Raw genomic sequence first — 16,436 nt, forward strand, 5'->3', positions numbered from 1 at the left:
GCGTGAGCAAATCTAGAGTTGTCCATTACTGAGACTTGGTTAAATCCCAGTGAAACCTAAATAGCCATATTGGCTCATTCGTGTAGTAGACAGGCATTTTTTTGTTTTGTCCTCACTGAAGAGTGAAAATTCAAAAATCTAGTCCCTAAAAGACAACCGCGTGGCGTTAAATGTGATACAAACCGTTCTTTGGTGGGCGCAAAGGTGCGTGTCTCCCTGAGGCATCTGCACTACCGTGAGAAAAAAAAGAAAATATTTGAGTTGGGATGCCAAACTAGTAAAAAAAAATCAACGGTTTGTGGCAAAAGTTAAAGTGATACTAATCAAGAGACATTATTGACCCACTGAGATCTAACTGTGAGAACACTATAGAGTAAACGGTGCAGGGACAAAGCTACAACCAATTTCACGGAAATGAACACATGTTTGATTCACTATAGCCAATTTCGGAAGAAGAATGTCATCCCTGAATTAAATTACGTGCACAAAGTATCCATGCAATGAAACTTATTTGGTTGTTACGCAAACATTTCAGTAAAAGTTAATTCGGGAGCTAGGATTTTTTGTTTGCATTAAGCGCCTTCAAAATAAGAGCTTTCAACGACCACTCTACGTGGTCATGTTTGGTACCAGATTCCATTTATTTGAATCTTAGGGCTGTGGTTCTCACGGTGGAGGTACGAAAACATTTAACCTAAGTTCAGTCAGGTAAATTCCGATTTAGGAACTCTGGAGCTGTTCTTTAATCTAACACATTTGTCAAGCAATACCCACCTCTGCTATTGGAAGGATCTTGCTACCAAGGTGGTTGTAGCTGAGTATTTCTTTTCTACCAGAAACAGAGAAAACATGCTATGAATAGCGAAAATCAACTCTTTTACAGCCATCATAGTATTTTGAAAGTTCGGCTAATTTGATTGACGACAACCTGGAAATAAAACCGTACCTTGAAGAACACAAGTATTACTGGAAAGAGGTACAGAGCACTGATGACTCATCCTAATCCACAGGAATTCATAAAAAACACTCAGTCATTCAGCCAAGCGACTAAAAAGCATCCAGGCAAATAAAGCTTACAGAAAGAGAATTATCAATCCACTGGGAACAATACACCTAAAATATCAAGTAGAACGTGCTTAAACATCTAGAAACCATGAAATTAAGTGGGCGGAAAAACGATATTATGAATCCTGCTACATTTTTGTCTAATGGATAGAGGAAGACGCGTGAGAGGGAACATCACTTTGCATCTATTGTATGATGTTGATGAAGTTAGAGAAGAAGCAACTGGACGACATTTTTGGCCCCCTTGGGAGTGGACTTTATATGAGATGTCCACGAAGCTCCTGCGAGAGAATTCTGGTAGACCAGGCATTACCACTCACCAATCTAGCATAAAATTACTCGTCGGCAGAGCGTCTATACATAGAGAGAAGTTCGCCTTCAAAGCCAAAGGAAGTATTATGTTTTGCAGAATTTGAGAAAGTATAATAGTTATCCTCGAGGGGTTGTCGCCCGAAAGAAAAACAAGGACAAAAAATTTTGAGCACCTAGTGGAACCAGAGCAAGACTCTCTACTCCGGGGATCCAAATTAGAGCTGCGACTGATTTTGGAAATGTTTTCTCCAAAATGCATACAGCTGCGTACATTCTTTGACCATCAGTTCAAACAATAAACCAGACTTTCCTTTCTTCATCATCCGTCTTATTTGGGAATCGGGCTCATTCGAAATTTGTGGCCATACTTCTTCTGTAATCAGTGTAGGTGGGGTGAATGGAGAGCCAACAAGATCGCTGCTTGGAGAAAATTCTCAAGTGTAAAAAATTAGTCTTATAAATTAGAAAAATACTTCAAAAGTTGAGAGTAAATAGGTAATTTACACATTCCAAGTAGGGCAATCTAAAGATCCGGGGCTCGAAGGAGACGATTTCATTAGAAAAATACTACATGGAGTAGTACTGTGCCTACTGATGAAACTACGCGCAAAGAAACTATGAAATAGCTGTGATACAAGTGAAAACACAAAAATGACAAGGGGAGAAACTAAAGAGTTCGAGATATCAGTACAGATTGGTGACAAGTAAATTAGAAGAAGAATGTGGTAGCGTTGTGTCCTATTCCCGCTTGGTTGAATAAAATGAATACCGAAACTCGAAAGAAAAAAATGGTTATAGACAGAGACTGGTTGCATGACCTTTCGTGGTAAAACAGAACGATCCGGCTTAACACAGTACACAAATACGCGAGCGAAAGTTTACCGAAATGTGGGTAGTAGTATACTTCCACAAAATTAACTTGAGCGTTCCGCGCCATCAGTGGACAGTACTCAAACAATGAAATAACAGAAACTTTCTTGTTTGTCCGCACACGATCAGGCCAAGAACAATCGCGAGAAAAAATATCCAATAAACTGATATCACAATCACAATTCCTCAACTACAATCAAACAACTCTCTTACATTGATTAATACACCACGCACAGTCTGCAACCTCGTTTGAGTTCAATACTGTGAGCGAAATGGTGGGCTTCAGAAAAAGCCTTCTGAAAACAGTTCAGAAGAGATCTGAACTTAAAATCCCATTGAAGGACGAACCAAGGACAACGTTCATGCGACGTCAATTCCGTGTAGATGATGCGATGATATTTAACATGTCAGAGAACCCATTTCTACAACGTAATAGCATAAAACATACCCTCAAAACCCTTTCCAAGAGCATTTATTTGCATACTAGGAAGTTCATTGACTTATACCATTGCCCACAAGCGTCATAAAAATTATTCGACATGTTCCTATCCATTTTCCATTGATTTTGTGTCACAAGGACGAGCATGGGTACTGGACTGTGGAGGGGTTTTCAGTAACCTTGCGACCTGTCAAGTGAAAATACTGCGATACCACAATGACCATGAGAACTGAAGTTCAAACGCCCTTGTGCGGAAGATTTAGCTAAACAGTATCGTAAATGAGGGATTCAACTGCCTCGTTTTAAGAATTAGTTAATTAGAGGGCATGTATTCCGTCACGTTGGTATTCAAGTTGGTTTAAAAATTTAATCATCTATGCTAATGTGGTTCTAAACCAGTTGGACTGTTCATACAATGGAATATTTTACAGCTTGCATTCCTGATTGGGTCGACTCACAGGATGAAGTTAGTCAGCACTGGTATAAAAGCGATATTATCAGCAGTCCCGTGACTGGTGCCTGGGCTTTGTTTAGCCCCTCCTGATTTTGTCACGGGATGAAGTTAGTCAGCGCTGGTATAAAAGCGATATTATCAGCAGTCTCGTGACTGGTGCCTGGGCTTTGTTTAGCCCAGTGTTTGGTGTACTGATGACCAGATATTAAGCAGCTGATTGCAGTGACGTATTATAATACGGGCTGTTTTCCTAACCCGAATACACAGCCACCTGATTGTAAGAACTGCAGTGAAAAACGTTTTTAAAACTGGCAGATCACTGGCAACAGTTATAAAAATTTCGCACCAAATAATAAGGTGGACAAGGCGTATCCAAAAACACTTGAAAGCGGTGAAGTTGACCACTTCTTACCTGATTCAAATTCGTTGTGAATGATCGCTCGACGTGCTGTTGTGACTGTGATCTTTTGGTGGGATCGAGAACCGCGTTGTGTGTGGACGAAATAGTGGAGCTGGCAGGATAGTACATTCCTTTGGTAGTCCCGTTGCTTTTTGTCACCTTTTTGGATACCGCTGTATACCGACCGACTGGTTGGTGATTTTTATTTGGCAGCCCATTAACGTCACGAATCAGGCTGTAGGCAGGAGCAAATGCAGCGCGGCCTGCCGCTAATATGGCCGCCGATGCGGCTGGGCGACTTGAATGGCCATTCATCATGCTGAAATTAATCGGTATACCAAATGCGCTAATTGACCGGCTAGGTTAAATCAAAACATAAAACCTGAAGAACGATTCTTTATGGAGTACCTGAATTCAAAATTGAAAAGCTTTATCCCCTTTTTCTTCAAAAAGATGTCATGTTTTCTAGCTAGAATCAGAGCAAAATGACGGCTTCAGTGATTTTAAAAATATCATTAATTGTAAAAGTTTTTATTCTATAAAGTACCGTAGCTTGTTAGAGATGATTTAGTCCATGTGAGAGGTAAATCAAAAAAGAATTTATAAAGACTGCTGTATGCAAAAAAGCACGATCACCTCAGGCATTTTCACCTCTATACAACACTTACCTGTTACAGGTAAATAACTGTCCACCTGCGCACAAGGCTACTTGTGAACTGGGTGCGTCCGCTTTTTACACTCTCGGTAGAAACGAACTAGATACCCAAACTTGTCCTCCCAGTTAATATGCCATTGGTCTACATGAAAAGTTAGAGAGAATCTTGACTTTATATGATGCATATTCACCAGAATGTTCATAATGGTCCTGGTGAGACACATGCAATGGGAAAGGTATATGGTGCGACCGTCAGAAAATGTGGAACTCGACGTTTTACTTCCCAATAAATTGGGAGCATTCATATTTATCAGATAACCAACTGTCTGTCCATCTGTGTAGATATTCGTCAAAATCAAGTGCTTAAACACAAATCCCAACAAATTTCAGTGCGAATTCAGATTTTATTAGAAATTTTTACTGTCAGTAAGAGGTCATGAACGGCGACAAATTAATTGTAGGGAATAGCCTGACTTGTGGGATATTGAATAAAGATCAAATTCAACGCTTTTTCTCTATTAAGTCAAGAAATTGGCCTATGTCACACTTTGCAGTTTGAAACCACATTTAACGTGCCGTTTTGCTATTCTCAGAATCACGCTGAGCTTAACTTGCACAATCATCTAAATATGATCATTGTTAGAGTTTAGTGAGTAGCTGTCTCGTGTGCATTGGTGTCAGTTGACACTATCTGGTCGAAATCCGGACGGCATCATTTAATATACTGCTATACCATCAGTACTATTCACGGTGTTTTTCGGTCAGTTAGCTATTTGAAATCTGAGATGCTGTTTCTGTTTTTGAGAAATGAGAAAAATAAGGAAAATAAAAAAGGCAACATTCCGGTGCCCAGCGCCATGCAACCTGAAGAAAGCACGAGGGCTGGGATACTACCAGGTTGCCCAAGATCAGACAAGGGAAGTCGAGAAGCAGAGATTGGGTTCGAACAACGGACCTTCTGGAAGGTAAATTCGCTGTATATCCACCTGGGCCATCCCTGCCGAGGGAGATCCATTCCTTTTATTTTATGGCTTCTGTAGGTGTCTTGCGGGTTGTTATATATCACAATGCAGCCATTGAACGAAATCAATCAAATTGGAGAGTGTGTGCAACCAGCTATAAAGTGCAGCAGAATTTTCATGGGAGATTACCGAAAATCAGGAGATGGCGTTAGAAACTCTGCCATCAGTGGAACAGGGCCTGAGAAGTTTCTAGACACACGATTTGCATCAGATTCTCACACATTTCCACTAGTTCAACTAAATAAATTGGACTAACTGCGAAGTTAGTTCACAAGGCATTACATTCTACTTCCCCGTGCCGACAGCTCTAAAACAAATAAAGATTACCTGTTAAAGGTAAAATTCGGGTCAACTTTGACGACCGTGTCTCATGATGTCACACTTTTTACTGAAACATTTTGAAATCTTTCCATATTATTCCTTTAATGTAAAAATAGCGTGTGTTTTACCAACACAGACTTGAAGCAGTAGCAACCGAAATGGCGTGGTTCGACAGGCTGACATTAACGAAAATTGTATCCTGAAATGACGTGAACAAACACGCTGTGGATGTTCAGCAGGTTCACTTTTTTTTCGAAGANTTTTTTCGAATTCAACTTGCTCTCGCTATTCCTAATTATTGTAGCTCGCAGTGAGTCAGAAAACCACGTAAGTAATGACACGGGCGTATTGTGTACACGCGGCCAACTGGTCCCCTTCCGTGACGGGTAAGCAAACAACTGAGTCACATATCCAGTCAACCCACAACACTCACGCGAGCAAACCAATCGGACACGCACCCAATCGGCCACTCAAGTCACACGCCAGATCGATGGTGGACGAGGAACGGACACACACGCGCGTAAGCACAGACACACCGAAGCAGCCACTACACGAATAAAATTATCTCCTCAGATTTTTTTGGTTATTTTGGGGGCGTAAAATCTAAAAGTTACCTTCAATCCAAAGACCTTGATTTTACGACAGCCGTAGAGACTTCCGATTTTACTCTCTAGCTGGAGAACATCAATGTACGCACCAAGACTTGCTTTTCATGATAAGTGCCTTATTGACGGCAATACCCAAAGAAATAGTGCTACTTTCGACGTCTTAAATTGGTCATTTTTACTTATATTTCTAATGCGCTGACATGCTTGCAAAATCAAACGACCACCAGTTAACAAACGAAAATCTTTCATCACCCACGAGTTTCCGAGTTGATTACTTGCTTGCTACGCATCCCAAAAATAAACCTATATGAGTAGGTAATATTTCACCTTTGGGCACTTCTGGAGATATCAAGAACTGCTGATAACTTGTCCTTGAAATCGATTTGTTCAAATATGCTTACTATATAGGGATTTTTTCAATGACTTTCTGTTACTAATTCGGAAACTCTCACAGGCTGCATATGAAGACGATGTTATTTCAGGAGTCAGTTTACATGACACATAAAGTTACATTTTACAAAAATGATAAGTGCCCCTAAACCTCGTCTTAGTGCGGGTCAGTCATTCTGTTGACCAGTCGGTAGTTACCAGCACTATATGGACGAGCTTGATTTCGAATGCCCCTAGAAGTTCATTATACGTGCACCCCAGGTTATTTTCGATATGACTAAAACAGGTGCACACTGATTCTCAGTATTTCATTTAAAGTTTTGTCTTGAAATGTCTTGCCACTAGGTCGTAACCAGTTCAACACATCTTAATTTTGTCTGATGTAAGCTTCATCACACAATTCACTCACAAGTCCAAATAGGAAGCGAATTTGGGACGTTTTGAAAAACGTTTGCGCTATTTCCATTCGCATAGAGTTTCAATACTATGGGCACGTCTCAAAATTATTGAATGTATAGTATGTGTAATCTGCGTATGATTTCATTAAAGGAAACTAATTTTTCCAGATCCTATTTGCCTTACTCACGACTTTTCATTTACAGCGATAAACACAAGGAATATCCCAAGTCACGGAAGATGCTGGCACAATCCCAGGGTTTTTCTCATGGAAGATCTTTCTTCTAGTTCAGCCAAGCACTTAGTATTCTTTGTTTAAATCCGTAATCTACTTGCTGAATATTTTACGGCAGGCTTCGAGGTTTTTCTAGACCTTACAATCAGACAGTTGTCGGTTTTTCTTTCTCACCTGACTGGGTAAAACCTCCATCTAACTTTCAGACTATGAGGGGAAATGTTTTGCATATGTATAAAAAATTGTCGGTCCCTCATACATTTGAGACTATGGAGTGTTGATAATTAACCAGTGAAGTAAATTATTATTCAAGTTTATTCAGACATAGCCTACTGGCTTTGCACAATAGCCTGGCGCGGCGCTCTTGATTGATGACTGAACAGTAAGTCTGATTCGATTGCACAGCTCAGTGTTATTAACACATTTCAATATTTAATATGGATCCGATTCTGACAACATCGAGAGGTGTCCCGTCAAAATCCTGAGGTCCGTTCGTTCACATTTGAAATTCAAATATCAGATTTTCGGAATTTTTCCACTGGTGAAAGGGCCTTACACTCTAAAGGCTTCTTGTTTAATTGTAATCAGACTTTAGAAATAAGGGGTAAACAAATGCATTTGGTCACCCTGTTTATTTAATTCGGTAGCCCTGAAAAGTTTTTCCAGTTAATTGGTAGTGAAACAACACAACTTTTGTGCAAGAAGCCCAGGCGTACATGGAAAGAACATATGTAGTGCTCTCATTTTAAAAAAGCATTATAGATTTCACAATCATCAGAAAACTTTTGCTCTTATAAAATGGAAATCTCGACTTGGATTAAAAATAGCACACTTAACTGTTAACTTCATTTATTTCTGGACAATATTTCACCTTTCTATCAAAGTCATGTTTGATTGTTGAGCTATTAATCCTCGTGGTGAAAGCGTAGGTTATACTGTTTGGACGTGTTGCCAAAGTTTGTCCTGCCAAAGCTGAAGCATATTCTCTCAGATTTGCGTCAGATGGTGCTGCTGACGTAAATCTTACATGGATTATTCTGTTTCACTGTTTTCCCTCTTGTTACTGAAATATGTGCACGTCCGACGCTTGCAACACGCTGGTCACAGGATTGCTAAACGTATTGTTCGGTGTTTAGTAACAGAACGCCAGTTGGGTGTATTCAACGCGTCAGAGGTGTGTGGTGTATTTTTTTTCCTCAAACAGGTTTCGAAACAACGGTACAATTTTTATTCTGACGATGGGGTAGAAAAAGTAGGCAGGTTTGATTCATCGAATAACACTAAAAATTACCTGCGAATTTCTGATTTGAATGAAAGCAAACCAAGTCACTGTAAACAGAGAACGATAGCCTCTTAAGACGAATGACGGAACCCTATTTTGAAGACATTGAATCTTTCTTTATTCGATTTTATTTCAGAACGAAGCTCCTAAGCGATCGCGAAATGCATTTTTTCTCAGAGCAAAGGCAATTTTGTTCTAGCAGCAATGTATCTGGACCCGTGAAAGTTCAGTCATACCGGTCAAATCCATGGTTCATTCACTACCAGATAACGGATGGATACCAAGTTGTTGTTTGAAGCTTTGAATAACTCAGCCAAATCGCTAAACCAAAGCCGCATTCGTCTAATCAGAGCCAGTAGCATTAGCCAGTGAGTTGATGGTATCAAATTTAATTCGAGTGGTCAATAGTCAAATTTTAATTCCAGACATATTCAGAGGTAAGCGCCAGATAAACTACATTAGTAGGCTCGCCGTGCTTCAAATCCGCGCGCTTTTTAATAAAAACAACATTACTAGGCCAAGAGGGAAAGCGCGACCCACAATTTGAATACAAATTTCGCCAAAGTCCGCAGCAGCCTTTCATTAATTACATGTTCCTCCATGGGGGTAAGTCATAATTAAATCGAGAGGGGTTTTGACTGATTTGGACAGGGTAAATATTGATAATAAATAGACAGCCTGTACACATCGGTTTTTGCATTCCGTTTAGACTAATTTCCAGACACAACGTCTGGTGTATAAACTGATGTTTGTGCCAGAAAGTTCACGTGTCTGACCTATCTACGTCATTATGACAAAGTTTTTTGGTTAATAGTGCCGAAATCACAGAGGCAGAAAATTTTTCACATAGGAATTTAATGCCATTCCACGTCTCAACCTTGACAGGTCACTGCGGGGACCGAGGACTGCTTATAGAAGATATTTTCACTTGTCATCAGTAGCCAGTTGGTTCCAATTGTGATCCCAATCAACAACGCATTTGCTACTAAAATGCCACCGTTTGAATTAATTTTTTTGAAAAGACCTTATATTTGGTAGGATCATTGAGGACCTCGTGTGTTGGGCCTTATTTAACCCTATCTACCGTAATTCCCTGCCTCTACCCCTTAAGCAACCGACTGGTAAGACCGAAGGAAAATGTTACATCTTGTAGGTGATTGCTTTATGATGAGCTGTCAATGATCAGCTGAGTTCTACTAGAGCAACCAAAAGCGGTTTCTTGTGGAAGCCAAATGTCTCAGCATGAAGCAAGAGTACACTTGTAAATTCTATTGCACCGGGTTGTTCACCAACACAATTTTGTTTAAAATGGCCCCCTACTAGATTTGCCTATTCTGCACGTTCATGCACACTGGAACTTGTTCCGGTAACATGTTAAAAATGATACATAATCGTTTTACTCCAGATGGCTCGAAGAACAAAATCCACTCTTCATTCTTTTAACGTTTAAAACCTGGGCAAGCAAGGAACTTTGTGGGTTGATTAAGTTTCTGGAACTTGGGCATTTTTCGAATTAGTTTTGCGACTAGACCCAGTGAGATTTTCAATCTGAACCTAAAGTATGAGTGGATGAGAAACTGGACAGTCCGTCGACGGATGTCACGCGCAGGCAGATGTGTTTGTTAAAATCTGGCTATGCGAACAATCCACTGATTTACAGATGCTGGGCGAAAACACTTGATCGACGTTCGTGGGTTCCACGTGGTACTCATTAGCCTGGAATGAAAATTCAGGCTTCTGTTCACAAATTCTGTTTCTCTATATTTTATTCATCTGCCTTGGGAAATGCCAGCGACAGCTTAGCAGCTAAAAAGTGTTCCACCGACATTTTTTGATGAACGAAAAACGTTCGCACCTTTTGAATTACCAAAATATATTTGAAGAAAGACTGGCATACACTATATATACACACTTCTATATTAATCACTAACCCAGTACTTTAACATTACCAGAAATTTGCCACAAAGTGATCATAGTAGTTTGGTGATTTATCCTTAAACAGATTGCCAATGTAACCAGGATAGATAATTTTGTGTGGAGAGGATTCCGTCTAACTGCGACTAGAGCCGCTGTCCCTTCAATGCATCTCACTTAGTTAGCCTATTCATACAGGGCCAATCAACCCATAATTGCATCTCCATGATCTTTTGTTTTCCAGACCCACTTCACATGCTCGAATAGCAGTAACTGCTCAAACACGACCTAACCATCAGAAGTGCCGAATTCCTATCACAATAATAAACATTCTTAAATTTATACTTTGAGCACCACGTAATCCGTAACTGCAAGGTGATAAGTTCTTAGCTCATAGTTTTTCGGTTACGATAATTCCAGGCTTAGTTTATACTATTTGTGGGAGCAGTTCTTTTTATTTTACCTTGTACGAGAGTTATCCAGGAGGCGATCTTGAGGGAAAAATTTTCCTGTGTGACGAATTTTTCTGTCGGTATATATGATTTGCATATGAATTGAAACTACGTGGGAAAGCTTTTTGATGCAGACATCCTCTGAATCCACCAATGGCTGCTAATGAAGCCGCCATCCAATGAACTGAAATTATCCCTTCGCCTGTCTCCTCAGTAAGTAAGAAGTTTACTATGGTTGAGTTGGAGGATACAAACAGTGCTTAGATACACCACGTGACCAAAACAAATCAAGGAAGGAATAGTGCTGCAAGTTTATACACAGCAGAATGCAACCAGTTGTCCACTGTTGAAAGGTTTTCCATCCAAACTGTTTTTAAAATTTGCATGATTTCCATAACAATATCAGCTCAGTAGAGGCGAATGTGATCATATCACGACTTTACTATCGTCGTATGGTGGTTTCTGGTGTTTGTCCTGCTTTCAACTTTCGTCCGTATACAGGCTGGGAATAGAATGCCAGTGTTCTTTTTCAGAGCGTTTGCGCCAGGTTATGGATACAACAAACTTGTATGCTTTGAAAACATGATATCTGAATTGGTTCCCTCATGCACCGTCGAAGTTGAATCTACCTGATAATTTATTTCTGTTAGAGTAATCGGTCTGTCAGTAGACAAGCGCATTGCCACGCCTCACATAAACTGACACTGTTAACCAGCTGGGTGGTTGCATGACAGTGGCACCTTGCGCATGTACTAAGTCTGTTGAACATTGCATAGACTAGGGCCAAATTTAATGGTGGTGCTTTCTAATCAATCTTTACTCTTCAACTAAAGTTTGTCGCACTAATACCATCTATCGATTGCCTTGGATACACAAAGGTGATCTTACCTATGACACCGATAGTTTCGGTGGTGACTAATGGACCTCTAAAGCAGACATACAAAAACACAGTCATGTTTGACAAGGAATAATAGACAATTAAATGACATGCAAGGAAACACTATAAATTTCACATCCACTTTTCAGTGTTAGTGACGGCTGAGCACATTAGCCAGCTTGTTCGCATGTTGCCAGATAAAACCGGAATTCCCCCTCTTCATGCAACTGTCATAATACGAGACTGCTGACTTAAAACACTGTTTCGAGCAACCCACTCTTCAGAGAAGACACTAAGAATGACGCTGGTGCACGTCGTTCAACTTGGGAAAGTCCGTCCATGAGAAAAAGGAACGATTTCCGTCATCAATCTTCCTCAAGATTACCCTACTATAGGCAACATCTGAATGGCGCAATAGATTTGCGTTGTGCCGTTTGAATCACGATTGACATACCATTTGTTCACAAACAAATATACCTCATCAACTCAATCGGAATTATTGACTAACATTCATGTGCGTGCTTTCAACGTACGAAAAGTCGACTATGATTGATCAGCTAGGACACAAATTGGGCAGTGGAATTCGAGACTTTAATGTGTGCATACAAGCGCTCACAAATATCTTACATTGAACACACCCCGTTTGACGGTATGCCGATAAGTTTGTCCTCGTTACTTTGTCCGGTTTAAACTGAATAGAAAAGATTTGACATTCATACCTGATTCAAATCGTGTGAACAAGACGGGCAATAAGTTATTGGACGCTAAGGTAGAGTACTTGGTTAAAACATAACGATACAAACTGTCAGGTCACCCATGGCGTTTCAAGCCCTTCTGTACTCTGCTGTTTATGGTTGACATAGTATGAATAGGATACCCTGTGCTCGAAAATAACCCAATGAAGACGTTTGGAAATTAAGCTTTGACGAGGTCGCTTCTTTTTCGTGTATTAGCATCAAACATTGCACATGTCCTCCGGGCACTCCTAGCAGAGGAACAACCATCATCTTTCCGCTATTCTTTACCTCTCACTGAAGTACTGAATATGCATTTCTGCCACATTTTCCGCCCCCAGAGGATGACAGAAATGAAGATAGGTCCACTATACCTTCAGCTAACGACGACACAATTACAAATCGCTTTAAGTGTTGGATACGAACAGCCTATTAAATCCACAAAGAATTACGCTGAGATATGCAAGTGATACTCCGGTCATCCCTTCCGTATATCTTTATAAAACATATTGAATAATTAACTTTGCGTGCGCCTTAAACCACCTGAAACCATGAACAAGCAGCGATAAAATAGACGCAACACGTAGTCGGAAGAAGGTTTAGTCAAGCTGGCATCCGTGGTTAGAGCGCAAATTCACTGAACGGAAGGTTCGTGGTTCGAACCTGACCTGTGCCTCTCGACTTCCCCTGTCTAGGCTTGGGAAGCCTGATAGTATCCAGCCCTGGTACATTCTTCGGGTGGCATGGCAGCTAGGCTCCGGAAGGGCCTTACATCTAAACGATTTATTATATTTGTTAAATTCTATGTCACCCCGATCATTATTTACCAAATATCATCTTTAATCTGACCTGACATTTCAAAAGGCTCAATATTCGTACGTCACAGGTCATACACTTCGAAAAAGCTTGGTTATGGCATCTATTCGATTCGCTTTGGGTTGAAAGAATCCTACTATCTTTTCCTCATTCAAAATAGGGTGAAGAATTGTGACGCGTGAGGTTCGAATTCGAGAGTTATATGGGCTGACATGAGTTCCATTTTCTAAATATTTTTCGTATACGACTTTCTCAAAGAACAAAACTGACCAAATTAAAATATTGTTCATCTCTGAAGGCAAACAACCAGGATAGTTACTGCGTGGTCGTTCAATACAGTTCAGCGTAAACCACGTTGTTTTGTCACAGTTGGTAAACCAGTTCAATAGTGTGCGCTGTTGGAGTAGTAGTAACTCATGCGCTACAAAAGTCAAGTGGCCTGAGTTCGATTCTCAGGCTGGCCAGAGTTGGATTCTCAGTCTGGCCAGAGGTCTGTTCCATTAGGTCTAAAGAAGATAAAAGCCAGAGTCCAATCGTTCCCCACTTTTTTGTAACTGACCATGAGAGTTACTCCGGTTGCTTCAAACCAAATTGGAGGGTGCGGCAGACCGGTCAGATGGTGCTTTCCGGAAATGCGTTGGAACCTTTGTTAATTTAGGTCTAAAGTAAAAGCCAGAGTCCAATCGTTCCCCACTTTTTTGTAACTGACCATGAGAGTTACTCCGGTTGCTTCAAACCAAATTGGAGGGTGCGGCAGACCGGTCAGATGGTGCTTTCCGGAAATGCGTTGGAACCTTTGTTAATTTTACCATATAAACGGGATGTCAGGGAAGTACTTTTGTCTCATTCTTTATGTCGTTTCGTTTTATAATAGTCCATCGACCTCCACATCCTCTTCACTACTATGATCCCACTTGCGTTCTTTCCCGTGTCAGACAATAGTTTCCTCGTTCAGTGACCTTCAACGATATGCTTTCTAGGACAATATTACATTCCTAAGATGACTAGAAAAGTAGTAATCGACTGTCCACTCCTATTATGCCTGAAAAACAATGTGTTCATAAAATAGCTAACAGTCATTCAATACGTCAGTCAAACAAACAGCTGTGACAGGAACAACATTCTGGGAAACGTCAAAGTGCTGGCGTCGTATAATCTGATTAGGGCTAATTTCCTGTAAATAGAATAGTCCTTACAAGCTGCTTCAAATAGCCTGGAATACGTACATCGCGATCCAGTGATCTGAGGAACGGCCATCCTGTCCGGTTATACACAGTAGGGGGTCGCATAAAAATCAGTCTCGCCAACCCGACCACCTACCTGTGTGCTAATGCATGCTGAGCCGTCAAATAATCAATAATAGTGCTGAAGCTTCGTATTACTGCTAAGTACAACTGCATCAGTTGGGCTGGAATAGGAATTCATTTTTTTTACTGAATCGTACTGGTGCATGCGTGAGGTTGTATTGTCCAAAAGAGTTAGGAAGAGTCTACTACTGCTCAGGGGAGGGGTAAATTGCACACAAGCAAGACACTATCTGGCGTATAGTTTTGCCTTGCTTTTTTCCAAAAAAGGTTACGGCTTCAAAAGATTTTTCAGACAAATTCTGCATCAATAAACACCAGTAACAATGATATCTGCCTTTTCAGGCTATTCAACGTTGTTCTACTCTTCAGTTCAACTTGCAGCACCTTTGCCTTTTCCCATCCAAAGAGGCGAACCCGTATTTCAGACGGAATCAGCTGATCGACACACTTTTACAATCGACTAACACCCTGTAGTGGATTGGAATAAATGTTTTGTTATTATTTTTAAACGCCACCGGTTTGGAATCAGCTGAAAAACAACCTAGGACTGGTGGACGGTTGGAACATTAGGATCTTCTTATTTTTGCGACGGGATCCTATCCACATCATCTGACAAAACGTGGACCGTGTTCTTCATCTGTTGGTCCCATGGATTACCAACTCTAATTGGAGTCAAACTTATTTAGCTTCGGGCCATTGTCCACATTATGTGATACCGCCCTGACCACCTACATGCTTTTTGCAAACGCTCAAGGAATTCCGAGGTGCGGTTTCTAGCTCCTAATGGCTTTGGACGCACTATCGAAGGTCTCCAAAACGTCATTTGACCCTGAGAACGAAATTGATTGTGAGCAGCTGTAGCAGACATTTAAAATTATACCACTTATGGAACAAAAGCTGTTGCATTCCGCTGTCCCATTTAAAAAAACATTTCCTTATAAAATAGGACGTTATTCATTGAATAAAGTTTTGATTCCAAACAAAATCATTGTGTACAAACCCTTGTGGGAAAAGCGGTTGCTATAACAGTTAATAAAATGCTGATTTGTCATTGTTTTTTCACGGAGGATGTGCTCTGAAAATAGCAAACAAATTTACTTACCAAGACAGACAGAGACACTCGGAACTGGTGATGGATGTCAAAGCGTAAGGCACTAGGTGACCATCGCGTTTGTTGAACCTTTCCTCATAAAGAGATTGTCCATTACGATAAGGCTATTTTATGCCTGTGCGGAAACCGTGTTCTTTAAAGAATGCACACAAGTTCACCCAAGGTCCGACGTCTGTTACGAAGTTCATGAGTGGTAAACATCTTACTCCGTTTCATCAAGCACAGTTTGACAGCACAAAAGCATCCAGATTAAGCCCAGATGAGCTTTTAGCTAAACAGATGGTCAGTACACGTTGGCAGCAATACAAGTGGTATTGCAACATAACCATAGAACCTTAAGTTCGAATGGTCTTGGAAAATGGCCTCCGGGTTTCACCATTCTGGTCATTTTTTTTGGAGTCATCTCAACGAAAATGCTTTTGAACTTGAAAAATTCTGAAATGTCAGTAGGTACATCCAAAGACTTTTTACCATTTTTTAATGCTCCTGATAAATACACTAACCACTTCCAAAGAGCACGCCAATCAGGGACCAGAGTTTCTGCCTTACTATCAAGGAACAAGAATTTGCGTGTCTTTGTAGTATTCTGCACTACTGTTGGTGTATAAATCGAATAGTATGAAAAAATGCTGTGACAGTTTGTTCCCGTAAATCATTGGAGTGTGGGTACTTCTACCGCAGAGAAGTAGTGGCAAGGAACCAGTCAAGCATATCTGTGATCGTTTGCTTTCCTGGTAAATCTGGCGATAGTTGTATTTGATTCTTGTGAATGAAGA

General features: G+C 40.5%; 1 protein-coding gene across 1 annotated transcript in view; it reads right to left on the reverse strand.

Annotated features, from left to right (window-relative positions):
• Window positions 1–16,436, reverse strand: part of T265_01492 (hypothetical protein) — a gene marked incomplete at both ends in the record, with an annotated part of 92,581 nt that overhangs the window by 63,013 nt on the left and 13,132 nt on the right. Inside the window, one exon of the mRNA XM_009165533.1 lies at window positions 3,553–3,859. Within this exon, the coding sequence (XP_009163797.1) occupies window positions 3,553–3,858 (306 nt within the window). The remainder of the gene's footprint in view (window positions 1–3,552; window positions 3,860–16,436) is intronic.

Source organism: Opisthorchis viverrini (genome assembly GCF_000715545.1).
Source record: "Opisthorchis viverrini unplaced genomic scaffold opera_v5_16, whole genome shotgun sequence".
Taxonomy (NCBI): Eukaryota; Metazoa; Platyhelminthes; class Trematoda; order Opisthorchiida; family Opisthorchiidae; genus Opisthorchis; species Opisthorchis viverrini.